Consider the following 27,534-nt stretch of genomic DNA (forward strand, 5'->3'; position numbering starts at 1 on the left):
ATCACACTGCATGGTAATCCATGGTGGACACACCATTCATGTTAGACACACGATAGGAGAAAGTGAGGACTGCAGTTGCTGGAGATCAGAGCTAAAAAAATGTGTTGCTGGAAAAGCGCAGCAGGTCAGGCAGCATCAAAGGAGCAGGAGAATCGACATTTCGGGCATAAGCCCTTCTTCAGGAAACCTGAAGAAGGGCTTATGCCCGAAACGTCGATTCTCCTGCTCCTTTGATGCTGCCTGACCTGCTGTGCTTTTCCAGCAACACATTTTTTAGACACACAATAGTCCATGTTAAACACACAGGCACAAGATACTTTGCACCTGACAGACACCCAGCACATGGCTGATGAAGGGCTTTTGCCCGAAACGTCGATTCTCCTGCTCCTCAGATGCTGCCTGACCTGCTGTGCTTTTCCAGCACCACACTCCCAAGACACCCAACACATTCTATGTTAAACCATCAATTCATTCAGCAGTGAAAGGTTAATTAGGAAACATTCAGCCAGCAGTTTGGGTGTACCTCTATGTATTCAGTCTCATGCTGTACACTCAGTAGTCACATGGACTGCCTCGGAATGAGACTAGCTGTCTCCCTGTGTTAGATACTCACCACATCATTGTGGCCTGTTCCCACAGACTACCCTAGGAATCCTGGTATAAAGTCATTGACAAAACTGATAGGACACTTGGGGGTGAACTTGGCCTTGGACTGATGAGTCAATGGCCTTCTTTATAGCCTGCCCAATTTTCCTGCTGATTGACTTGGGCATCAAATACACACAGATTTAAAATGGGAAACATTCAGGTCCCTCATTCCAATTCACACTCCCCTCAGCTCCACACACCAAGGTGTCAGAAGGTACTCATTCGGGCTGGTTTGATATCACTCCTATCACCAAACTGCTTCTGTCTGCTCACTTTAACACAGCGGAGACCCCACCCTCACATGTCCCACCCTTTCACACGCCCTACCCTCACAACCCTTCACCTTCCCTCAAATTCTCTCCCCCAGCTCCACATCCATTCCACCGTTACCCAGCAGCATGAATCATCTTTATTTACAGAATAAGACAAGAAGGAGAGTTGAAATGTTTCTGTCCTGTTGGAAAATGGAACAAGTCTGAGCTCTCTGATGCTTTATTAACCTAATGGTGCAGAGATGTTTCTGGGTGGTTTGCTATTCAGTTGTCAGTCTTGCTGAGGATTAGAAGGAACTGCGTCCTGTGTCACATTTGCTCCTGGCCTAGATTTGTTGAGACGATTGAACTGTCTCCCAGTGTGTGAGAGAATGGGACTATCTTATTGGCTGACTGCACTGCAGTGTCATACTCAGCGGTAGGGACCAGGCTGTTCTCTTAACCAATCACTGTAAAGGCATTGCAATTAGCCTCAGTGAGAATGGACAAGGCAATAGAATAACCAGGGACCAGTTTGGCACCATGTTCCCCCCTCACCTCAGGGTGCTGTGTTTCTGTTAGGATTGTAAGCTGAACAACAATCAGAGCCTGAAAAAAATATAAAATGCTGGAAGTGGTTGGCAGCTCGGAGATCTGGGGAGAGAAAAAATAGAATTAACACCTCAGGGTGATAATTTCTCATCAGTTGATCTGATTAAGGATCACAGACCTGTCACATAAACTCTGTATCTCCCCCCGGAAGCTGCCTGACTTGCTGAGCAATCCCAGCATTTCCTGTTTTTATTTCAAATTTACAGAATCCCCTTTGTTGTTTTTGCAAGTATCTCTTGGAATTTGAGATTAGACCAGGGGTCCCCAAAGTTAAAGGGGGGTTGGGGTGGGGGAGGTGGTGGGGTGGGGGAGGTGATGGGGTGGGGGAGGTGGTGGGGATCTCCAAATGGGCTAATGAGTTGAACCTTAGGAGTTGTTCAATCCAAGGCAGCAACGGTGGCCGCTGAGCTCTGACCATGCTATAACAGCTCCATCAATACCCACAGGGCTCACAACAATTGTCAAGCCTCAAAACTAGGGTCACAAAGGAAAAACATTTGGGATTGGCACTTTGGATAGCTCTGCTGCCTCATAGCACCAGAGACCCAGGTTCGATTCCAGCCTCGGGCGACTGTCCGCGTGGAATTTGCAAGTTCTCCTTGTCTCTGCGTGGGTTTCCTCCGGGTGCTCCGGTTTCCACCTAAAGTCCAAAGATGTGCAGGTTATTTGAATTGGCCAGTGTCCAGGGATGTGCAGGTTAAATGGATTAGCCATGGGAAATGCAGGGTTTCAGCGATAGGGTAGGGGTTGGGTCTGGGTCTGGGTCTGGGTCTGGGTAGGATGCTTTTTAGAGGATTCATGTGGACTCGATGGGCCGCATGGGGTTCTATGATTTGGAAAGTTGAATTGTGCCTTTAAAAACAAAGATATATACAATCTGAGAACTATATGGGAACATGTAGAATACATGCATGAGAAAATGTGGTTATATATACTTGAGAACACAGCTAAACATATCTTGAGGGAAGGTGTGTTGCTCTGCACTGTATCTCTGATTCCTTCTGTCAAACCAAATTTCAGAATCGGAATTGACCTCTCTAATTTCATTAATGCTGGTAATATTGGAGCATTTACAGCAGAAATTCTTTGAAATCAAATCCTTCTTTGTCCTTTCTGCTTCAGATTGTAATTTTAAAGAAACAGTAGCCTTTTGATCTTGTGATTGCACGGTAATTTCATCTCTAATTCTGTCCAAATGTTGAAAGTGCTGGAAACTGAGAGAGAGGCTTTGCAGTGAGGAAAGGATATGACTAAAGAGAAGAACATTGCTGAGGGTTAGGAAACCTTACATGGAGCAAGCAGGAAAAATCCAGAGTTTTAATCAGTCAGGAAATTAGGACCAGAGATAATTAGTTTAAAATAGCAATGAGCAGATTTATAATAACTATTACACACAAGCCTGTTAGTGAAATTGCTTTGGCATAAATAGGAAGGATGGGGGTGAAGTTGAGTTAAAAGGAGAGGCTGGATAGGCTGGGACTTTTTTCATTGGAACGTAGGAGGTTGAGATGTGATCTTATGGAGATTTATAAAATAATGAGATGAATGGCAGTGTCCCTTCCCCAGGTTGGGGGATTTCAAAACTAGGTGGCGTATTTTTAGGCTGAGAGGGGAAAGATTTTAAAAAGCCATGAGGGGCAATGTTTTTACACAGAGAGTGGTTTGAGTGTGTAATAAATCTCCAAAAGAAGTGGTGGATGTGGGTACAATTGTGGGCGGCACGGTGGCACAGTGGTTAGCACTGCTGCCTCACAGCGCCTGAAGACCCGGGTTCAATTCCCGACTCAGGCGACTGACTGTGTGGAGTTTGCACGTTCTCCCCGTGTCTGCGTGGGTTTCCTCCGGGTGCTCCGGTTTCCTCCCACAGTCCAAAGATGTGCGGGTCAGGTGAATTGGCCATGCTAAATTGCCCGTAGTGTTAGGTAAGGGGTAATGTAGGGGTATGGGTGGGTTTCGCTTCTGCGGGTCGGTGTGGACTTGTTGGGCCGAAGGGCCTGTTTCCACACTGTAAGTCTAATCTAATCTAATCTAATCTAATCTAATTATAACATATAAAAGACATTTGGATATGTACATGGATAGGAATGATTTCGATGGATACAGGCCAAGAGCAGGTGGGATTGGTTTAGTTTGGGATTATGGTCAGTAAGGTGTGGTTGGATCGAAGGGTCTGTTTCCATGTTGTATGACTCTACGACTAAAATCAGGGATCATTCAAAATGCAACTGGGATGTGACAGAGAGTAAGAGCTAACTCTCAAGGATCAGGTTCAAAGGGACAAATGATGGCTCTCTACCTCTTGCCTTTCTGCAAGGATCTTCGGAACATAGGAATTTTTATTCCAAGTCTTTCCCTGCTACTCTCTTGTCACAGTGACTGGCATGCTCAGTATATTTAACCAACATCTTTTCCCCCAAAATTAGACACTATGGCTTCAACCCTCAACATGTTGCTGTATATTGTACCTTTGACATGATATAACATCTTAGGAGCGCTATCTGGCAAACTTTAACACTGAGACACACAGAGGGATAGTAGAGCCGAAGACAAAGTGCTTGGCCATTCTGGTAGGTTTTAAGGAACACCTTAAAGAAGGAGAGAGTGTTTGAGAGGAGGAGAGGTTGTGAGAAGGAACTCCAGAGATTAAAGCCCGGATGACCAAAGGTATGAATCACCAGTGGTGGAACAATGTAAAACAAGGATCCATAGGAAGTTCGAGTTGGAGGAGCAGAGATCTCAGAAGGTTGTAAGATTGGAGAAAGTTACACAGATGCGCACAAGCCAAGGAGGATTTTGAAACAAAAAAAATCCTAGATTTTGCCAGACCGAGAGAAAATATGGGTTAGAGTTAAAGCAATCCAAGCGAGTCAGTGAGACAGAAACTAAGACTTCTCTTTGTGGATTGAGTTTATTAACTACTCAGTCTCTCAGCTCCTTCCACATACCAATCCAGCCTGTTCCCTTTTTTTTAAATGAATCTATTTGGTCATATTTTGACATAGCTCCATAGCCATTATATCAGAAGGGGAATTGAACCTAGACCTTCTGGTCAGAGGTAAGGACACTACCACAGCACTGTGTCACCCTCATTGTTCCCTTTTTATAACTACCCAGCCAGTTTATTAATTAATGAACTCCAATCCCGTATTTAGCTCTTCATTGTAAGAAAGAATTTCTCTCCTCTGTTGAATAAAACTTTCAAAGACATATAAACAATCCTTGAACAAAACTAATTAAATTAGACTCTTTTTTTCAAATCGCACATCTCTTCCATATACCCCCTTATTTCTTTAAACAAAACATATTTCATCTCAAAGCAGCCCAAATAAAAATTGATTTCATTCCATGTGCTTATTTGTCTCTTTATTATGGATTTGCAAAATATTGTGATACACATGGAGACCATTCAGCCCATCGAGGTTGCACCAGTTCTATTGCCTCGTGCTAATTTCCTTCCTTCTCACCATATCCCTGTATACCATGGAAAACCAGATGTCCTCCTTTACAGATTTCCAATGATTTCAGAAAAGATTTACAAGGATGTGGCCAGGGTTGGAGGATCTGAGCTACAGGGAGAGGCTGAACAGGCTGGGGCTGTTTTTCCTGGAGCTTCGGAGGCTGAGGGGTGACCTTATAGAGGTTTACAAAATTATGAGGGGCATGGATGGGGTGGGGGAGTCCAGAACTAGAGGGCATAGGTTTAGGGTGAGAGGGGAAAGATATAAAAGAGACCCAAGGGGCAACGTTTTCACACAGAGGGTGGTACGTGTATGGAATGAGCTGCCAGAGGATGTGGTGGAGGCTGGTACAATTGCAACATTTAAGAGGCATTTGGATGGATATATGAACAGGAAGGGTTTGGAGGGATATGGGCCGGTTGCTGGCAGGTGAAACTAGATTGGAGTGGGGTATCTGGTCGGCATGGACGGGTTGGACCGAAGGATCTGTTTCCATGCTGTACATCTCTATGACTCTAAGCACCTTTTCTTGTGAAACAATTTAACGATTGGTGACAAATACAGGATCAAGAACCACAGATGTTGGAGATTTGAAACAAAAGCAAAGAGTGCTGGAGAAACTCGGCAGGTCTGGCAGCATCTGTGCAGAGAGAAGCAGAGTTTGTGTTTCGAATCCAGTGATCCTGAAGATGCTGCCAGGCCTGCTGAGTTTCTCCAACATTCTCTGTGTTTAGTTTCTGATCGCCAGCATCCATGGCTCTTTGTGTTTTTTTAACAGAACCTAAATTCAGGAAAATGTGCAGTTCCCAGCCTTGGCTGACCCAGAAGCAAAACCTTGTTAATGGTGTTTCCCACGCCAGTGTTCCAGTTGCCTATTTGAATGGAGCACGGTTTATAATCTAAAAGCAGAGTTTGTAACAAATTAAACAATTGACTAGAATTAAATAAATGGGAAAGAATAATAAATAACTGTTGGCTAGGGAAGCCAAAAAAATAAAAAAAAGTAATTAAAAGTATCTTAGCTGCTGAAACATTGGTACCAGTAAAATGGATAGATACAGGCACGTATTTATCCAATGTTCTAAATGAGATCTTAAACAAGGGGCAATCTGTCTTCAGGACAGGACAAGGTCACTGAACGCTTAAACATTAACTCCATTTTCTCTCTTCAGATGCTACCAGACCTGCTGAGTTTCTCCAGCACACTGTTTTGTTAATTTCTTTAATATTTTACTTGCACTTAAGACTTCCTCAAAAGTAACTCTTTTCATTCTGATACTCAGTTACGTTAAAACTGACATCAAGACAAGTCTGAATGAACAGCCCAGCTAACTGTCCAGCTTTTTATCTGGTCGGTTTCTTCCCTGAACACACTGTCACCTTTTCGAGAGGACCCAGCTCAATTTATCAGGATAAGATTAACATTTTTAACATCAGACTGTTGAGCTGAAGTCACTCTTGATCTATTCTGCTTAAATCTAACCGTATATATTTAAAGAACCCTAAAGCCTAACTTCCATTCTTAAACATTCTTTCTGTTTTACCTATCAGACATTGTTTAAATTCTGTATCGACTCCCCAAATAAAATCATCATCAGAAGATTACCTGCTGCGCTCTCGCTCTCTCTCTCTCACACTCTCTCTCTCTCTCTCTCACACTCTCTCTCTCTCTCTCTCTCATGCCAGAAGGACATCACTGGATTGAAATGGAAACAGAAAGTGCTGGGGAAGCTCAGCAGGCCTGGCACCTTCTGAGGAGAGAGAAGCAGAGTTAATGTTTCGGGTCTAATCTGACCTTGGGATGCCTGGGTCTGCTTTAAGTTGGATGCAAACTACTTTCAGCCGGACAGACTTACTGAGAAATAACAAAACCTCCCTGTATCATTCAGCCATTAACATATGTGTTTAATTTCCATTGCTTCCCTTCTGGATGAACCAGATTTTTAGGTGGGTTCAAAAATAGTTTGAGACTTCTCACCAGCGAAACATAGCTTTTGTATCGATTGACGTTCATTTGCTGAGTAAGTTGCTACAGTGTTATGGTCTTCAAGATCACTTTCTTTGCAATAGGATCCACTGTAATATCTCAATCACCTTGTTTCTCTTTGGAACCTGAACCTACTAGCCTGCTTCTGTTACTCACTGTTCCTTTCTGCTGCAGCCTTCAGTAGGATTTTCAAACTGTGAGTAGGTGAAGAAGAAAACTGCCAATGTAGTTTCAGAATAATTAACTTGTGCTTTCCTTTAAGCTTCTATCGCTGCTGATAATGTGTTGCTGGAAAAGCGCAGCAGGTCAGGCAGCATCCAAGGAGCAGGAGAATCAACGTTTCTGGCATGAGCCCTTCTTCAAGAAATTCCTGAAGAAGGGCCCATGCCTGAAATGTCGAATCTCCTGCTCCTTGGATGCTGCCTGAACTGCTGCGCTTTTCCAGCAACACATTATCAGCTCTGATCTCCAGCATCTGCAGTCCTCACTTTCTCCTTTAAGCTTCTATCTCCTGATGCCAATAACACTTCCTTAATATATTGATTAGAGAGACACTGGCTCTTGTTAAAGGGATATAAATAGTGTCTAGATGGTGTAAATTGGAGACCCACTAACTTTCTGAAAACAATTACTTTGCTATGTTGCATCTCCAGTTCTTTTAAGCCTTTTCAAAGGTAGTCTGCACCACAGAAAGAGTATTTCACTTGACGGTCAGTGTTGAGAAAGTGGTCTTCCCCAGCTCCGTTATAGGGAATCCCCACTCTGTTGTTTCGATTTACCATGTTGCCATCTCTCACCTGGAGTGGGTGGAACTTTCAAATTCCTTAATCTTTCTTTGCTCCTTATTACTTAAAGAGCCTTTGACCGGTCCACGCTACAAGCTGTAAGCATGTAACACTGTCCAGGAATGGATCCTCAGTGTGTTGGCAGGCGAGCGAGTGTTTGTTGTCTCTCCGTGACCTGAAGGGTATTCCCTTCCTCAGGAATGTTTGTTGAAAGGCCCTAGGGAAGCTCTTGGAGCTGCAGTGTAGCAAAGCTGGAGATTTTGAGAAAGAGATTGAAATTGGGTGATGCCGACCAGGGATTTCAGCAGCTTGTCATCCAGCGTGGTGCAGGTTGAACATCTGTAACTGCTGTTAAATATTTGTCAAATCCATGTTCAGTGTACACCTCAAGCGGAGAGTCTTTGTTCATTGTGAGCGTACACTGTGCGTTATAGATAGAGATTATGTTCTAATTGTGTTCATCTGTTTTTGTACTCAGCCACACGGAAGACATGATTGTGACCCCATTTGCTCAGGTAAGTCGTACAATCTGTAACACTACATGAAGGGCTAAAAGGTAACCATTCTGACATTTTCCTTCGCAGTGTGGAACAGTCCAGAGGAAGACACACCTGTGTTGTTCTCCCAGTCTTTGGTGGGTTGCTGCGATGAGGGGTTGTGGGAGGGTGGTGGGGGGACCAGTGGGTGATGGGGTGGGGTTTGTCCCTCAGTGATATTTCTTTTCCCTATTGTTAGTGAGGAGGCAGTTCAGAGCAGTCACTCCCCCCAACACCCCCCTGACTCTTGGATTTTCAGGTGCCTACACTTTGCCCTTTTGGTGATTTCATGTGTCACAGGATTCACCGTTAATTATGCCCGTGGAAAAGAATGAAGTTGCATTTCCATAGCGCCTTGGAAAAGCACCTCATTATTATAAAGTGTTTGGAGACAACATCAGATGGTTAAAGCAGGGTCACGGCTATCGCATAAGAAACACAACAGACAGTTTGAACACAAGCTTCCAGCAATGTAATACTCACTAAAATATCTGTTTCGCTGATGTTACTGGATGAAGGATAACTATTGGTCGAGGAGAACTCACCTTGAAGAGTATGTGAACACTGTCCATGACATTGTCCAGCCGGGATAGGGTGGAGTTGGATACAGTGTAAAACTCCATCCACCATCAAACACTCCCAGGACAGGGACAACACTGGGTTAGATACAGAGTAAAGCGTCCTCTACACAGTCCCATCAAACGCTCCCAGAACTGGGACAACATGGGGTTAGGTACAGAGTAAAGCTTCCTCTACACAGTCCCATCAAACACTCCCAGGACAGGGACAACACAGGGTCAGGTACAGAGTAAAGCTTCCTCTACACAGTCCCATCAAACACTCCCAGGACAGGGACAGCACAGGGTTAGATACAGAGTAAAGCTCCTTCCACACGGAGGGTGAAATAATGGTCTCCTTTGACGTAACAACCCTGTTCACATCCATCAACGTCAGCCTGGCCAAGGAAACACTGACTACACTATTAGAAGAACCAAAGACACATACACCAAACATCACCAAATTCATCAGCAAGGACAGTATCATCAAGCTAGTGGACCTACGCCTTACCACCTACTTCACCTTCAACAACAAAACCTATAGACAAATCAACAGAACACCCATGAAATCTCCAATGTCAGGAATCCACGAACATCAATATTTTAAGAGTCTTTACACAGAACCTTTCAAATCAATGCCCTCTACTGCCTAGAAGTACAAGAGCAGCAGATACATGGGAACAGCACCCCAGGTAGTTTCCCTCCACACCACTCACGATCTTCACTTGGAAATATATCACCATTCCTTTACTGTAGCTGGGTCAGAATCCTGAACTCCCAATATAAGTCTACCTACAGCACACAGATGGCAGTGGATCAAGGTGTCAACTCACCACCACCTGAAATACAACTAGGATGGGCAACAAATGTTGATCAAGCCATTGGTGCCCATATCTCATGTATGAATAAAAAGTTGTTCCAATAATGCACCTCAGCCCAGTCTTGGGGAAGCCCCTGGTGCTACTCCAACAAGATATATTTTCCAATTCTCAAACCAGCCATTGTATGATGTGGTGAATGTGATTATTGTGATTCATGGTGTTTTATTGATTCTCAACCCAGATTGAGAATTATGGTTTTAACAAATGTTTATCAAAACAGCCAGCAGCTGAGACAAATTTAATTGCTTGAAACAGGCACTCGTCATGGTAACAAAAGGTCGAGAGTTAACCTCAATTTCATAGGAACAGGAATAGGCCATTCAGCTCCTCAAGCCTGTTTCATATTTAATGAAATCCTGGTTGATCTTTGACCTAATTCCTAAACCTGACTTTGGCCGATGTCCCTTAATACCTTTGCTGAAAGGAACTGTGTATCTCAACTGATTCAGCTTTTTGAGAATTACTTTAGCATCCCATCTTTGTTTCAGATTTCATGTCGGACCCAAGGATTTCCCACTAGTTGTTGTAAATTTTTTCACAGTACCTTGATTTGCTGATGGCATTTGCCAAGAACCAGCTGCCCCAGCCCCATCCTCCACTTTCCTCACAGTGCTGTTAGATAGGAGGAGGGTGTTCCATGATCTGGGATCATCACTGATGAAGGCACAGCGATATATTTCCAAGTCGGGATGGTGAGTGGCTTGGAGGGGAACTTACGGGGGTGGTGTTCCCATGTATCTGCTGTGCTTGTCCTTCTAGATGGAAGTGGTTGTGGGTTTGGAAGATGCTTTCAATGGAGTCTTCTCTCTCTATTTCAGTGATCCTACACATTGCTATCACTGTGCACAGGTCTAACTTCAGTAATGGAAAAATTACTTGGAAAATTCTGGAGGTACAGGATAAATCTATGCTTAGATTAATTAATCTAAGGCTGTGAGCGTACAGTCTTTATGGATGTTAACAAAGTTTTGGATCATGTCCCACATCGTCATTAAAACAAACTTGTAGGTTCAAAGGGAAAGATCCAAAATTGGCTCAAGGGCAGGATAGTCAAAGAATCATAGAGAAAACAGGCCCATTGGTCCAACTCATCAGATGAATGTCCTCGAGGGAGGAAAATCTGGCATCCTTACCCAATCTAGCCTACATCTGACTCTAGACCCACAGCAATGTGAATGACTCTCTGGACATAAAGGTTTGGGTGTTAAGTGCTGCACCAGCCGGTGATGCCCTCATCCCATGAATGAATAGAAACATCCACATGAGGCTTCAGATTTTTTTTAACAGCAGAACAGCAATTTATTACACAAAAGAAGAAAAAAAACAAATTATTTAAATGTAGAAGGCAGTTAGAATGACTTTAAAAAGCTCACAACAAAATGAAGTTTTCAATTCTTTAATCTGCAACCTAAATGACTCCAAATAATTTCTTTGGATGCTGAAGGCAATTTGAAGACTCTTTTCCAAATCTGCTGACATGAGCTTTTCATAAATCTAGAAATTCTAAGCTTTCTCAGTTCTGTCAAACCTCCCAATTTCTAACTAAACAATCCTGGTTTGCAGTTTACACAAAATAATTCCTTCGGCTCAAGTAACTGGTTCCCTGAGCACTCCTTTTCAAAGAGAAGCTGAACTTGCTTCTGAATTCGATCCTGTTTTTTTTCCTGAATTGAACTGAAAAATCTGTATCAATTCTAGTTTCTTCTGAATTGAAAACAAAGCTACAGAACTTAAATATTTCCCTTACCTGTCGTGAAGTATAAATACCTTTGCAGACACCCTATGGTGCTAAGGGAGACACCTGCTTTCTGACAAATATTGGATTTGGGTCACTGTTCCAGAGGGACTCTCTGACTTTGATTTTTTTTTTAAAGAAATCTCTTCACAGTAGTAACTATTACCCATCTGTCTCTAGTTTGAAATCCAAATCCCAAAGAAGAGTAGTGTTAGTATATAGTGATTATACATCTTTCATCACAGACAGGATAGCCTCAGCCCTGCTGTAGCTTTTGTGTTTCTCTGACCTGTCAGAAAACAGCTCAGGCCCAAGCGGGAGCTGTTGTGTAGAAAGCACTGGTCCACCATCAACATCACAGCTAGGGCAAAGTTCTTCTTGTGGAGTTCCACTCTCGGCCATAAGACACACAGAAGGAGATAGATTGTCCTTTTGTGAAATGAACAGCTACAGTCTCCACCCAGGCTGTGAATACAATGGGATGGGGAATGTGGGAGACCCACACAGTGCCACCAAGATTATAGTCTGGTCATGAACTGCCTTTGGTAATTGGCTTAACCATATGGCCCACTGTTTCCGCTGTGCCCTTGCCTTTAGATAAAGCAGCAAGAAGTAGGGGCCACATCGGCCATCGATTTGAGGCTTTCATTCCCTCAGGTTCCGGCACCAACCTGAAAAATCTGCTCACTGGGTTGGAAAAATTCCAGCCCGTGATTGATTCAGGGAGAATCCATTGGAAAACCTTTCCGAGGATTAGAATGATTGAGAGTAATAGATTGATACAGCCCATGTTGGATGCCCTTTGGATCCCAGTCTTCAGCCTATTCCTCAACCAGCTCAAGAATGAGTTTGTGACACACTAATTAGAATGCACTTGTGTCACCATGAGAATGATAGAGTTGACTTTGTGATTGGCTGAGATTCTTCTAATTGACAATTAGTACCCACCACAAAACAATCAACAATCCGCTCGCAAGGTCCAAAAGCCAATCATAGGCTCCGAAATTGGCACACTACTTCATTTTGTAGGTTGCTAGGTAACACGAGCCCTTTTTAGCACAGTTGAACATGTTTAGAAGTTGCTGCCAATGTTTGACGCAAAGATCCGTTAAAGGAGCTGAGCCTAATAGAGCGCATCAAACTGAATATCATACTGAATCCCAAACAGGACAGCGAGCTGATGCACCAACTCGGCCAAAGTCTTGGGCTGAGCGTGCGCGTCTACATGTTCCTGATTCTCCTCTAGGCATTCACTATCCACAGGTAACCCAGTGAATGTACGAATTCCGGACCTCGAGTCCAGGCAGGAAGCCAGGAGTACTTCTGGAAGTGTGTATCCATAGCAGGTGGATGGGCTGCAGGTCCTGTTTGATTGGCTCTGCTACTTCAGATGGGTATGGGCCAAACTCCCTCAGAAATGAAGCATGTGGAAGAGCAGTTTACCGAGGAGGCATGTTATTAACATTACTCTGTATCTAACCCCGTGCTATCCCTGTCCCTGGGAGTGTTTGATGGGAGCACAGTGTAGAGGGGGCTTTACTCTGTATCTAACCCCAAGCTGTCCCTGTCCTGGGAGTGTTTGATGGGGGACAGTGTAGAGGGGGCTTTATTCTGTATCTAACCCCATGCTATCCCTGTCCTGGGAGTGTTTGATGAGGGGACAGTGTAGAGGGGGCTTTACTCTGTACCTAACCCTGTGCTATCCCTGTCCAGGGAGTGTTTGATGGGGGGACAGTGTAGAGAGAGTTTTACTCTGTATCTAACCCCATGCTATCCCTGTCCTGGGAGTGTTTGATGGGGACAGTGTAGTGGGAGCTTTACTCTGTATCTAACTCCTTGGTATCCCTGTCCTGAGAGTGTTTGGTGGGGACAGTGTAGAGGGAGCTTTACTCTGTATCTAACCCCGTGCTGTCCCTGTCCTGAGAGTGTTTGGTGGGGACAGTGTAGAGGGAGCTTTACTCTGTATCTAACCCCTTGGTATCCCTTTCTTAATTGTCCAAACCTCAGCATATGCTTCAATCTGCATCAACTCAAAAAGAACAAAAATCAATTGTCCTCCAGTTTTAATAGGAAGAATGTTTCCTGAACATTTTCAATGCTGTCCCAAGTGAATTGCTCAGGCCCGTTGTCCGAGTAATAGATTGATATACCACAGAAGGCTATTTGACCCATTGTGCCTGTGCTGGATCTCCTTTGGATCCCATTCGACCCCCACCCCACACCCTCAGTGTTCCCCACTCATTACTCCGAGCTCTGCTTGTTGACACAGCGTGGGAATGGAGGGTGGTTCTGGCACTGGGTTGTTTCATAGGTATGTGAGAATGTGAGCATATTATAACTGGAGGCAGCCGTTCATTGCTATTCCTTCTCAGCATCCATTTCCTTGGCTCCATGTCCGTTTATAAGTTTGTCCAGCAACACTCTGTCCACCTGAGTTAACCATTATTAAACCAGCTGGTCTCGATTGCTTTCAGTCTGTGACCATTTCACACTTCACTTTTTAAATCAGTGATCTGGATGTCATTTCTTGAAGGTTACCATCCACCAGCGGAAAGAACTTGTGATTGTTATTACTTTTCAAAATCCAAACATCCTCGTTCAAATAATCCCATACTATTCCAGGAATGCAAACCTTGTTTATAGTACACATTCACGTAATTTCTCTATTTCTCTTTTTAATTAAGTATCTTAATGTTACCTATGAATGATGTGTGGACCTGAACTGTTCAGTCTCTTTGAACTTCCACTGCTCCTGCTCATTGACGGATTACGTGCATGGGAATGGGTTGATGCTGCTGTCACAGAATACATCAAAAACCACACTGATCTTCACAATGATTTAGTGAAAGTAACATTTAATTCATCTATTCAAGTTTTTTGACAACGTAACATCTATACTTCATAGAAGTGGTGTACTTGGATATCCAAAAGGCATTTAATAAGTTCCCACATCAAAGATTGTTGTCCAAGGTCAGAGCACACTGTTTAGTGGGTAATGTATTAGCACAGATAAGAAACTGGTTAGCTAATAGGAAGCAGACTGTAAGAATAAGAGGGTCTTATTACAATTTCTGGATTAGTGGGTGCTGGAAGAGCTTATTACAATTTACCAACCTTCCCATTCCATGGAGAAGACTGATGGGACATTTATATTTTACAATCTTTATCGATGATTTCGATGGGGAGATGATTGTGTGGTAAGTAAATTGGCCAATAAGACCAAGACAGAAAGGAAAGTCAGTTATCTGCATTGGGATAGGTTAATTAATGGGAAGGATTTGGCAGATGGAGTATAACATGGCTACGTTTACACTTGTCCATTTTAGAGGGAAAACAGAAAGGCAGGATATAACTTAAATGGAGAGACACTGTAGAACCCAGTGCTACAGAGGGATCTGAGAGACTTGGTATATGATCACAAAAGTTGAAATGCAGGTACAGCAAATGATTAGAAAGGCAAATAGATTATTGATATTTATTGCAAGGGGTATGGTGTTTAAATGGAGGAAAGGTTTACTGTAGTTATAAAAGAGTTGGTGAAACCACATCTAGAAATTCCTGGACAGTTTGTTTCCTTTTTTTAAAAAGCACACAATTTTGTTCAAAATCGTTCAAAGAAAGTTCACTCAACTCAGTCCTAACATGAAGGACTTACCTAATGAAGAAATGTTGACCAGGTTAGGCCTATATTCAATAGAGTGTAACATCGTGAGAGGTGATGTCATTGAAAGATATATGATACTGAGGGGAGTGGACAGAATGTATATCAGGAAGATGTTTCCTCTCGTGGGAGAGACTAGAACGAAGGGACATGGTTCAAGAAATAAAAGGTCTCCCTTTAAAGACAGAAATGAGATTTATTTTTCCACTACGAGTTGGATCAAGGCTAGAATTCTCTTTCCCATGAGATAGTGGAGGCTGAGACTTTAAACGTACTGTAGGCTGAGATCAGTCGATTTTTAATAGACAAGAGGATCAAGGTTGAGAGGTTCAGACTGGAGAGTGGAACTGAGCTCACAAACAAATCGGCCATAATTGTATTGAATCCTGGGTCAGGTTTAAAGAACTGAATGGCCTCCTCCTGTTCCTAAGCCCTATATTGCTCTGAACCCAGAAACCACTCAAAGTGTTGGAATAAAAACAGCAATTGCTAGATAAACTCAGCATGTCTGGCAACTTCTTTGGAGGGAGAAAACAGAATTAATATTTTGGGTCCAGTAACCGTCCCCCTCAAAGCTGGAAGTGTTGAACAGATTAGGCACATTTTGGTAGAATTTAAAACCAAAGCCACCGAGTCGTAGAGCCATACATCACAGAACCAGACCCATCAGTCCAATTCCACCATGCTGACCAGATATCCAGAATTTGGCCCAAATCCCTCCAAACCCTTCCTATTCATATACCCATCCACATGCTTTTTAAATGTTGTAATTGTATCAGCCTCCACCACTTCCTCTGGCAGATCATTCCCAATATGCACCACCCTCTGCATGAAAAAGTTGCCCCTTAGATCTATCTTAAATCTTTCCCCTCTCACCCTCAACCTATGCTCTCTGGTTCTGGACTCACCCACCGTAAGGAAAAGACTGGCTGCTTACCCTATCCATGCCCCTCATGATTTTATAAACCTCTGTAAGATCATCCCTCAGCCTCCTACTCTCCAGGGAAAATAGCCCCAGTCTACTCAGCCTCTCCCTGTAGCTCAAACCCTCCAAATCTGGCAACATCCTTGTAAATCCTTTTTGAATCCTTGCAAGTTTCACAACATCCTTGGAAAGTGTTGGGTTCTTTTCTCTTACCTTCAAACCAGAGATGTCATGAGAAATATCGTTTCATTTACTCCAAGTTCTTGATGCAAGCTTTCTTCTAACCTTTCCTATCTTTCCTCAGGTATTGGCTAGTTTACGTACTGTGAGGAATAACTTTGCGACGTTGACGAATCTGCAGGACCCACCGAATAACAAGTAAGGGGTTCAGTTTGGTGGGGTTGGAGAGAATGAAAGGTCTTGGTTATCTCCTTAATGACATACATAGGCCAATTCCTCATGGACTCCCCACGAGTTCCAGTTTCTGTAAGGAATAGCCATTCACCAACAGGCACCCTGTGATAGCCACCTTAGTAAGAGGTGGCAGCATACATAGAAAGACGTGCACCTTAATCAGTGACTGCACTTGCCTTGCTTCGCTATTGGAATATTGCATCCCTTACCTTGGATTATGGAGTAGAATAACAGCCGAGGATCATGGTCCTAAATCACTGTAGTTGCTACCATGTGCGCACACAGGGTATGAACATGAACGTTGTATAAGGGCAGGATCAAGCTGAGCTGTGATGCCCTGCACAGTCAATAAGCTACTGGTCACTCTCTGTTGATTAATATGAAGCATGGGCACTGAGTGAGAGGAGAACATAATGATAAGAACATAAGAAACAGGAGCATTTCTTTAGCAATGAAGGACAAAATTCCATTTGCCTTCCTAACTACCCGTTGTACCTGGAGACCAACCCTCTGCGATTTATGCACAAGGACACCCAGGTCCCTCTGCACAGCAGCACGCTGCAACTTTTTACCATTCAAGTAATAATCCTTTTTAGTGTTGTTCATACCAAAATGGATGACTTCACATTTATTAACATTGTATTCCATCTGCTAGACCTTTGCCCACTCACTTGAATTATATATGTTCCTCTGCAAAGTTCCACTGTCATCTGCACACTTTGTTCTGCCACTCATCTTAGTGTCATCAGCAAATTTTGACACACTACACGTGGTCCCCGACTCCAAATGGTAGGATTAATGATAGGTTTGATGAATGTGTCTGTGCATTAAGATTAGATTAGATTACTTACAGTGTGGAAACAGGCCCTTCGGCCCAACAAGTCCACACCGACCGCCGAAGCGCAACCCACCCATACCCCTACATTTACCCCTTACCTAACACTACGGGCAATTTAGCATGGCCAATTCACCTGACCCGCACATCTTTGGACTGTGGGAGGAAACCGGAGCACCCGGAGGAAACCCACACAGACATGGGGAGAACGTGCAAACTCCACACAGTCAGTCGCCTGAGTCAGGAATTGAACCCGGGTCTCAGGCGCTGTGAGGCAGCAGTGCTAACCACTGTGCCACCGTGCCGCCCACAATTAATTTTTCCTTCTTTTGGAATTTTGAAAGGACTTTCTTCTTAGAAGTTAACTATTTCAGGAAATTTGGATACATTGACAACTTCTGTCAGAGTGAATTGGTTTGTATCTGAAATGCTATCTTGGGTGTCCAGCATGAGTGAGTAGAAATACCTCAAAACTGTACTGTTACCTGTGTTTGATGGGGACAGTGTAGAGGGAGCTTTACCCTGAAACTATCCCCAGGCTGTTGCCTGTGTTTGATTGGGACAGTGTAGCGAGAGCTTTATTCTGAAACTATTCCCGTGCTGTTACCTGTGTCTGACAGTTGGGAGGAACCTGCTGGGCTAGATGCTGAATTAATTCTTTCCTCTGTCCAGTTGTTAAATGAGTACTTTCTTTGATATTGACCAGAGACGATGATGATGAGTTGGCCTCTGATCCTGTCTTTGTACTTTCTCTGTTCACAGACGGAAAACAGGATGCACCTCCGGAATCTGCAGGTCCCTCATATCGGGTGAGTGAACGGAGTGTGTGTGTGCGCGCGCGCATCAATTTGGATTCTCCTAGACCTGACCCTCCCAGTCTCCCTGGGAAGGTGGATGTGTATGGGCACAGGGTTGGTTGGGGAGGTTGGTTTGAATACAGTGGTGACATCCCCACCCTGTCATTATCTGCAACACTCTCTTCCCTTGGGTTGTCCATGGAGAAAGCTCCATTTTCCAGCATCCCCAAACTCCAGGAAGTGTTGTTATCCTCCGAAGGTAGGAGACTGCAAACTGTGGCAGGGGTTGGTGAAATTGATCAGTTTGAGGATGTGTTCTGTAAATTGAGTTCTTTCAACTTCAGTACGGCAGTGAGTCTTGTCGGTAAGAGATGACAATGCATGGATTCTACTTCAACCCTTCTGCCCATTGAGTTGGTGCTGGACATTTTAAAGAGCTCTCCACTTCCCCACAGCACTGCAAACTCCTCAAATTTTTGAGTTTTTAATCCCATCCTCTTTTGAAAGTTGCTGTTAGAACATAGAAAATAGAACATAGAACAATACAGCACAGAACAGGCCCTTCGGCCCACGATGTTGTGCCGAACATCTATCCTAGATTAAGCACCCATCCGTGTACCTATCCAATTGCCGCTTAAAGTTCGTCACTGATTCTGACTCTACCACTCCCACGGGCAGCGCATTCCATGCCCCCACCACTCTCTGGGTAAAGAACCCACCCCTGACATCTCCCATATACCTTCCACCCTTCACCTTAAATTTATGTCCCCTTGTAACACTCTGTTGTACCCGGGGAAAAAGTTTCTGACTGTCTACTCTATCTATTCCTCTGATCATCTTATAAACCTCTATGAAGTCACCTCTCATCCGTCGCCGTTCCAACGAGAAAAGGCCGAGAACTCTCAACCTATCCTCGTACGACCTATTCTCCATTCCAGGCAACATCCTGGTAAATCTTCTCTGCACCCTCTCCAAAGCTTCCACATCTTTCCTAAAGTGAGGCGACCAGAACTGCACACAGTACTCCAAATGTGGCCTAACCAAAGTCCTGTACAGCTGCAACATCACTTCACGACTCTTGAATTCAATCCCTCTGCTAATGAACGCTAATACACCATAGGCCTTCTTACAAGCTCTATCCAACTGAGTGGCAACTTTCAAAGATCTATGCACATAGACCCCAAGATCCCTCTGTTCCTCCACCTGACTAAGAACCCTACCGTTAACCCTGTATTCCGCATTCTTATTTGTTCTTCCAAAATGGACAACCTCACACTTGGCAGGGTTGAACTCCATCTGCCACTCCTCAGCCCAGCTCCGCATCATATCTAAGTCCCTTTGCAGCCAACAATAGCCCTCCTCACTGTCCACAACTCCACCAATCTTCGTACCATCTGCAAATTTACTGACCCTCCCTTCGACTCCCTCATCCAAGTCATTAATAAAAATTACAAACAGCAGAGGACCCAGAACTGATCCCTGCGGAACTCCACTTGTAACTGGGCTCCAGGCTGAATATTTACCATCTACCACCACTCTCTGACTTCGACCGGTTAGCCAGTTTTCTATCCAATGTGCCAAATTTCCCTCTATCCCATGCCTCCTGACTTTCCGCATAAGCCTACCATGGGGAACCTTATCAAATGCCTTACTAAAATCCATGTACACTACATCCACTGCTCTACCCTCATCCACATGCTTGGTCACCTCCTCAAAGAATTCAATAAGACTTGTAAGGCAAGACCTACCCTTCACAAATCCGTGCTGGCTGTCCCTAATCAAGCAGTGTCTTTCCAGATACTCATAAATCCTATCCCTCAGTACCCTTTCCATTACTTTGCCTACCACAGAAGTAAGACTAACTGGCTGTAATTCCCGGGGTTATCCCTATTCCCTTTTTTGAACAGGGGCACAACATTCGCTACTCTCCAGTCCCCTGGTACCACCCCCATTGACAGTGAAGACGAAAAGATCATTGCCAACGGTACTGCAATTTCCTCTCTTGCTTCCCACATAATCCTAGGATATATCCCGTCAGGCCCGGGGGACTTGTCTATCCTCAAGTTGTTCAAAATGTCCAACACATCTTCCTTCCTAACAAGTATCTCTTCTAGCTTACCAGTCCATTTCACACTCTCCTCTTCAACAATACGGTCCCTCTCGTTCGTAAATACTGAAGAAAAGTACTCATTCAAGACCTCTCCTATCTCTTCCGACTCAATACACAATCTCCCACTACTGTCCTTGATCGGACCTACCCTCGTTCTCGTCATTCTCATGTTTCTCACGTACGCATAAAATGCCTTGGGGTTATCTTTGATCCTACCCGCCAAGGATTTTTCATGCCCTCTCTTAGTTCTCCTAATCCCTTTCTTCAGGTCCCTCCTGGCTATCCTGTATCCCTCCACTGCTCTGTCTGAACCCTGTTTCCTCAACCTTATGTAAGCCTCCTTCTTCCTCTTTACTAGACATTCAACCTCCCTCGTCAACCAAGGCTCCCTCACACGACCATTTCTTTCCTGCCTGATAGGTACATACATATCAAGGACACGTCGTATCTGCTCCTTGAAAAAGTTCCACATTTCCACCACATCCTTCCCTGACAGCCTATGCTCCCAACTTATGCTCCTCAAATCCTGTCTTACAGCATCGTAAATTCCCTTCCCCCAATTGTAAAATCTACCCTGTTGTGCGCACCTATCTCTCTCCATAACCAAGGTGAAAGTCACAGAATTGTGGTCACCATCACCAAAATGTTCACCCACTAACAAGCCCATCACTTGTCCCGGTTCATTACCGAGTACCAAATCCAATATGGCCTCCCCTCTGGTTGGACAATCTACATTGCTGTTGAATCTAATTTCCTTGCTCTGTCAGTTTGCATATTTCAGTTCACAACAACTCTTTGTGTTACAATGGAAAAGCGTTCTCCACAACTTCCCCTCTGGTATTTTTGCTTCTGATCTTAAACTGGTTGGTGACTCTCCTGTCAGAGCAGAGGTGTTCTTGTTAATCACTCTACCAAGTTTGTTGTTTGGAACACCTCCATTCAACATTCTCTGTACAAAAGGGAACAACTTTGTAGTGAGTACAGGAGCAAAGGGACCTGGGGCAGGGAGGAGGGTGGGTGGGTGGGTGTTCCTATGCATAATTCTCTGAAGGTGGTCAGGTAAGGAGAAACAGTTGTTATTGGATCCTTGGGGTTATAGAGGCACAGAGTATAAAAGCAAGGAAGTGACGCTACACCGCTACAAAGCATTAGTCAGACCACATTTGGAGCATTGTATTCAGTTCTGCACACCTTAATTGAGGAAGGACGTTGAAGTCCAGGAGAGGGTTCAAAGCAAATTTGCTCAATTGATACTAAGTAGACAAGAATGAGCAATTTTAGATACAAGAAAAGCTTAGAGAAATTGGGCTTGTCCTCTTTGGAGCAGAGAAGATTACCTTATTGAGATGTTCAAAATTATAATTTTGACAGGGTAAAGTGGATATGTCAATAACTAAGGCTCACAATTTCAGGACTGTCAGCAAGTGAGCTCGGAGTGAGATGAGGAGAAACTCTTTACTCGGAGAGTTGTTAGGATTTGGAATGTGCTGCCTGGGAGAGTGGTGGAGGCGGATTCAGAAGAGAGCTGGATATATGTTTGAAAATGATTTAATTTAAAGGACTATGGAGATAGGGTTAGAGGGTGGGAGGAGCTGGGTAGCTCTTTTCAGGAGCTGATTCAGACACGATGGGTCAAATAGCCTCCTTCCGTATTGTAAAATTCTGTGATTCGATCATTCCTGCTTCTCCAGTCTCACAGCAATGGAAGTCCCTCATTCAATGCAGTATTCTGGCGAATGTCCTCCACACCATCTGCAAAGCCTGGACATCCTTCTGAAAGCATAGAGCCCAGAACCAGGCCACCGTATTCCCACTAGAGCCTAAGCAGTGACTTTAAAAGCATCTTCCCCCTATTTAACACGCGACAGAGATTTATTGTTTCTGGGTAACATCATGAGAGAAGGAAAGCCCACAAAGGCACACATGAGGGCATTAGATAATTGCTTCAATACAAAACGTGCAGGTTTATGAGGAAAGGAAGCAGAATAGCACTAAGTCACAATGCTTTGGTGGCTCAGTGGTTAGCACTGCTGCCTCACAGCACCAGTGTTCGAATCCAGCCTCGAGCGTCTTGTCTGACTGTCTGTGTGGAGTTTGCATGGGTTTCCTCTGGGTGCTCCAGTTTCCTCCCACAGTCCAAAGATGTGCACATTAGGTGAGTGCTAAGTTACTCAGTGTTCAGGGATATGTAGGTTAGGTACGTTACTCGGGCAAATGTAGTGTAATAGGGTAGGGAAACTGGTCTGGGTGGGATATTCTTCAGAGGGTCAGTGTGGACTCGTTGGCCCCAAGGGCCTGTTTCCACACTGTAGAGGAGTTCTATGATTCTGTGTAGCTCAGAGGGTGTTGCAGACTCAATGGGCTGAATGGTCTCTCTGTGATTCTGTCAACCACGCAGAGCAAGTATCACGGTGACAATCAAAGTGGGGAAGTTGCCCTGGCATTGTAATGGTGCCCAGGGGTAGTAAAGATTAGATTAGATTACTTACAGTGTGGAAACAGGCCCTTCAGCCCATCAAGTCCACACAGACCCACCGAAGCGCAACCCACCCATACCCCTACATTTACCCCTTACCTAACACTACGGGCAATTTAGCACGGCCAATTCACCTGACCCGCACATCTTTGTGACTGTGGGAGGAAACCGGAGCACCCGGAGGAAACCCACGCAGACACGGGGAGAACGTGCAAACTCCACACAGTCAGTCGCCTGAGTCGGGAACTGAACCCGGGTCTCAGGCGATGTGAGGCAGCAGTGCTAACCACTGTGCCACCGCGCCGCCCTAAAATTACACTCCCTCACTGAGCAGGCACTCCCACCACCCTCTGCATTTGTAAAGCACCTGATTCTCAAAATCCAAGCATTTAACATTCAATCTGGCTGCTTTGTTGCTATGATAAGGAAACAAGACAGCAGGTTGAAAGGAAACTTCTACATAACTTTAGCTGAAAGAAGGACCTGCTTTCATATATCACTTTTCACTTTACAACCACTTTATTTCAAGGTTTAGGCACTATAGTAATGCAGAACTGCAGTAACCAGTTTACACACTGCTAGCTCCTGCTATAGCAGTGTGCTGTTAACAAGAGAGTCTGTTTCAGTGTTCCAATGTTGGTCTGACTCAAATGCACTTGGAATACTACCTCTACCCTTCCATGGAATAGTTATTAGAGTAATAGTCGGTGCAATCAGTCCAAATATAATCCCAAACTAAACTAGTCCTGCCTGCCTGCTCCTGACCCATATCCCTCCAAAAAACTTTCCTATTTATGGACTGAACTAAATGTCTTTTAAACGTTGCAATTGTGCCCACATCCACCACTTCCTCAGGAAGTTAATTCCACGTGCAAACTACCCTCTGTGCAAAATATTTGCTCCTCATGTCTTTTTTAATGTCTCTCCTTTCACCTTAAAAATGTGCTTCTTAATCTTGAAATCCCCTACTCTAAGGGAAAAAAAACTACCATAAACTCTATCCATATCCCTTATGATTTTAAGGTCACCTTTCAACTTCACATGTTGCAGTGTATAAAAAGTCCTGGCCTACGCAGCCTCTCCTTATAACTCAAACCTTCCATACCCAGCCACATCCTGGTAAATCTCCTCTAAATAGTGATATATTTTACATCCTCCCCTCGGAATGGTCCTAATTTAACAGCTCCTCCGGCAGTGCGGCACCCCGTTGGTACTGTGCTTGGATTGTCAGCCAGAACTTCAGGAGTGGGACCCATAGTTGGGACTCAAAAGTGAGAGTGTTACTGTCTGAGCCACAGACAGCACAGCCATGTGCTCGGAAGTGAGATTCTCTCTCCCCAAATCGAGTCAGCTGCCCCACACATTCATAAAGGTCTGTGAGGAGGCTGGTGTTACTCCACAACCTCCAGGTCCTGAGCAATGGATTCCATGTCGAGTTTTTCCTTGCACCATCTGGTAATGTACCTGGGGAGCCCACTCAGGGCTGTCTCTCATGCCGCAGTGAGTATGCAAACCATCCCATTGACGTCAGCAGAGGACCATTAATAAGAGCAGCAGCCGCTGGCTCCCTGTTCCCCAGCTGTTTGCTCGTGATGCCAGTTCCCACCCCCAAGGCAGTCACTCCATCATCTTTCACTGACCTTCAGTGCCAGTTTAACCCTTTCCTGCACCTGAGCTGTGTTCTGCAGGTTTTAATCGATGTGTCTAACATCATGTGAAAAGGGACCCTTCAGGAGAACTCCCAGGCTGAAAGCTCATGGGCCTGGTTTGATTATTTAATGTGATACTGGGTTTCACCACGTGCAGTGGCCCAGCTAAATCCAGGCTGTTTGCTGTGTTGAGTCATCACTGCGATTGCTGTGAGTGAGTTCCACATGTTATCCTCTCGGCTCCTTGCCCACCAGAGAATTCAATTGGAATTATCCTCCCCCTTGTTTAAAGGGACAGTGCAGAAACACAGTGTGGTCAGGGATTGCCTCTGAGGATTGGTGGAGAGAAAGCGGAGTTCGCGCTACCAGTCCAGAACATGAAGACAGCTCACTGGACTCAGAACTTTAACCTGTTTCTCTCTCCATGGATGTTGCCAGACCTGCTGACTTTCTCCAGCATCCCCAGTTCTATAGTTTATACTCAGGAATAACTTCCCCTTCCCCACGAGACCACTGTTGGTGATCATGATTTGGAGGTGCCGGTGTTGGACTGGGGTGTACAAAGTTAAAAATCTCACAACACCAGGTTATAGTCCAACAGGTTTAATTGGAAGCACTAGCTTTCGGAGCGACACTCCTTCAATCACCTGATGAAGGAGCGTCGCTCCGAAAGCTAGTGTGATTCCAAATAAACCTGTTGGACTATAACCTGGTGTTGTGTGATTTTTAACTGTTGGTGATAATTACAATGTTGTGCCTCCCGCAATCCTTTACAATGTTTTATATGGCATTGTTTACAGACAGTGTGTAGTCATTGCTGGGTCTTTGTAAACCCTGAATCGCCCTGCAGTGAGTAACTCACTTCCTGTCTCTTCAGAGGCTGTCCATCGTCTATAGGAACGAGTCAGGAGAGTGAGGGTATACTCCCCAGTTTCCTGGATGTGGGCAGCTCCAACAACACTTGAGAAGCTCAGCACTATCCAGGACAAAGTGCCAATCTTGTTTGGTCCCACATTCCACCGCCTTCAACATTCACTCTGTCACTACTGATGGTCTGTGGCTGCAGTGTGTACCATCTAAAAGATGCTCTGCAGCAACAGACCAAGTTAAAAATCTCACAATGCCAGGTTATAGTCGAACAGGTTTGTTTGGAAGCACTAGCTTTCAGAGCGTTACTCCTTCATCACCTCCTCATCATGGCAACAGACCTTCCACAACTTCATCAAACCACGATCTCTATCACAAGAAGGACAAGAGCGACAGCCCTACCACAAGTTCCCCACCAAGCCACGCATCATCCTGACCTGGAAATATATCACTGTTCATTCTCTGTCACTGGTTCAAACTCGTGGCACTTCCTCCCAAAGGGCATTGTGGGTATATCCACAGCAGGTGGACCGCAGCTGTTCAAGAAAGCAGGTCACCCCCACCTTCTCGAGGGCAACTAGGGGTGGGTGGTAAATGCTGGCCCAGCCAATGATGCCCCCATCCCATGAGTCAATGCACAACAAGAGTGGTACTGAACACCCCTGTACTCTCTCGGGTGGCAGAGTGGGTGAAAGCACTACCAGGAACCCAGATAAATGGTTCAAGAATTGGACCAGTTCCATTTCATAAGCCTCAGCTTTTGGGACAGAGGAGTTGTAGTTAATCTCAACATTCTGGCTTAGGATCTGGGAAATGAATGCAGAGTTCCGGGATGATCTTTATCCAGCGAACCTTTACTGGTGAGTGTGCGGAGGTATGTATCAAGTGAAGAAAGGAGTACAATCTGCTGTAATGCTCCCAAGGTCAAATAGCTACTTATTCCAGTCTGACAGCCAGGTTCGATCCTGACCCCACCCCCACTAATGGGATCCTCACCCAAAGCCAGAATCTGGCTCCCTTTCCCTAACCACTGACACTCTGCACTACCAACCCTTCAGCATGAAGCTGAAAGCTGGAGCTTCCCTTTCCCACTGACTACAACTGGACCCCTGTCAGAAAACGCAAATCACCCTGGCCCTGTACAGTCCACGTGAAGCTAACTGTTCCTGAGGTTTCGTTCCAAGATAAGCCCTAAAAGTCTCCCCAATTCTCTGAAAAATTCTCCCTGGACCAGTCCCCTCAAAAAAATTAACAAGACCTTGGCTTTCATTTTTGACAAAGTAAACGATTAGAACCAAGAGCTACCTCTCTGTTTCTCACTCGACAATAAACCCATCTATGATAATGCAACTCATGGTTCCCATGTGGGCCTGCACTGTGCCCAATCAATCAAGGCACACCACCTTAATTGAGCAATAATCCGCTCTGGTGTTTGAAATAAACTCACTGAGCTTAAGGCAAATCTTAATTCTCTCCCTCTGGTGTCAGCTGGTGACTTCATGGGAGGAGTTTTCTCCCCAGAGTCAGAACGTTGTGGAGCAAGCCCTGGAGTTAAAGTTGCTTTGTGGGATCTGACTCAGTGGGAACCCCCGCAGCATTTGGAAGCCTCCTAGAGTTGAATGGCCACTTCCTGTGGTGATCTTGTTGGAGGTCTCCCAGATCCTCAGGGTCTTTCCTTCTCCTGTTCCCTGCCAATGAGGTGAAGGATTCCGAGAGGAGATCCCACTAGCTGTCCTTGCTGCTTGCCAAGCCTGCCACTCACTGTGGCAAAATCTTTGCAATGTTGTTTGTTAAACCTGATTCAGAGAGAGAGAGGAAGAGAGTATTGGGGGATCTAGAGGAAGGACGGGTGAGATGGAGGGATCAGAGAAAGGAGGACAGGAAGCCGACAAGATTACTGCCTCCTGGAGTAAGCCATTTCCAAGCATTGTCCAGTTGAGACAGCACACAGTTATCCTGCCCCTTTGTCCCATATCTTTTTCCCTTTGTCACCTTCCTTTTTGTCATGTTTAAAATGTTCAGGAAAGCAAGACATTATTACAAACCTTTATTGAATCAGCAGCAACATGATAATGCACAGAAACAAGGTCAGGGAAATAGATAGCAAAGCAGGGAAGGAGAAATGAGTAACCTGCTGCTGGGGTGGGGGTTAATTTTGGGGTGGGGGTATTCTTAAAGGAAGAGGTGGCAGCTTTGGTTCCTTCAGCCGCAAGGGCCATGTCCTGATCCGTCTTGAATATATTTAATGAACTGGCCCTAACAGCTGCTCTGGGAGAGAATTCCACAGGTTCACAACTCTCTAAGTGAAGAAATTCTTCCTCATCTCAGTCCTGAATGGCTTCGCACTTAT

General features: G+C 44.7%; 1 protein-coding gene across 8 annotated transcripts in view; it reads left to right on the forward strand.

Moving 5' to 3' along the window:
- The window catches only part of LOC132828788 (cAMP-specific 3',5'-cyclic phosphodiesterase 4C-like), a 331,268-nt gene that overhangs the window by 262,132 nt on the left and 41,602 nt on the right, over nucleotides 1–27,534 (forward strand). For all 8 annotated transcript variants that reach the window (XM_060845876.1, XM_060845880.1, XM_060845879.1 and 5 more), the window contains 3 exons: nucleotides 8,220–8,256; nucleotides 16,341–16,414; nucleotides 18,048–18,094. In XM_060845876.1, coding sequence (XP_060701859.1) covers nucleotides 8,220–8,256; nucleotides 16,341–16,414; nucleotides 18,048–18,094 — 158 coding nt within the window. The remainder of the gene's footprint in view (nucleotides 1–8,219; nucleotides 8,257–16,340; nucleotides 16,415–18,047; nucleotides 18,095–27,534) is intronic.

The sequence above is a fragment of the Hemiscyllium ocellatum genome, chromosome 28, assembly GCF_020745735.1.
Source record: "Hemiscyllium ocellatum isolate sHemOce1 chromosome 28, sHemOce1.pat.X.cur, whole genome shotgun sequence".
Lineage (NCBI taxonomy): Eukaryota > Metazoa > Chordata > Chondrichthyes > Orectolobiformes > Hemiscylliidae > Hemiscyllium > Hemiscyllium ocellatum.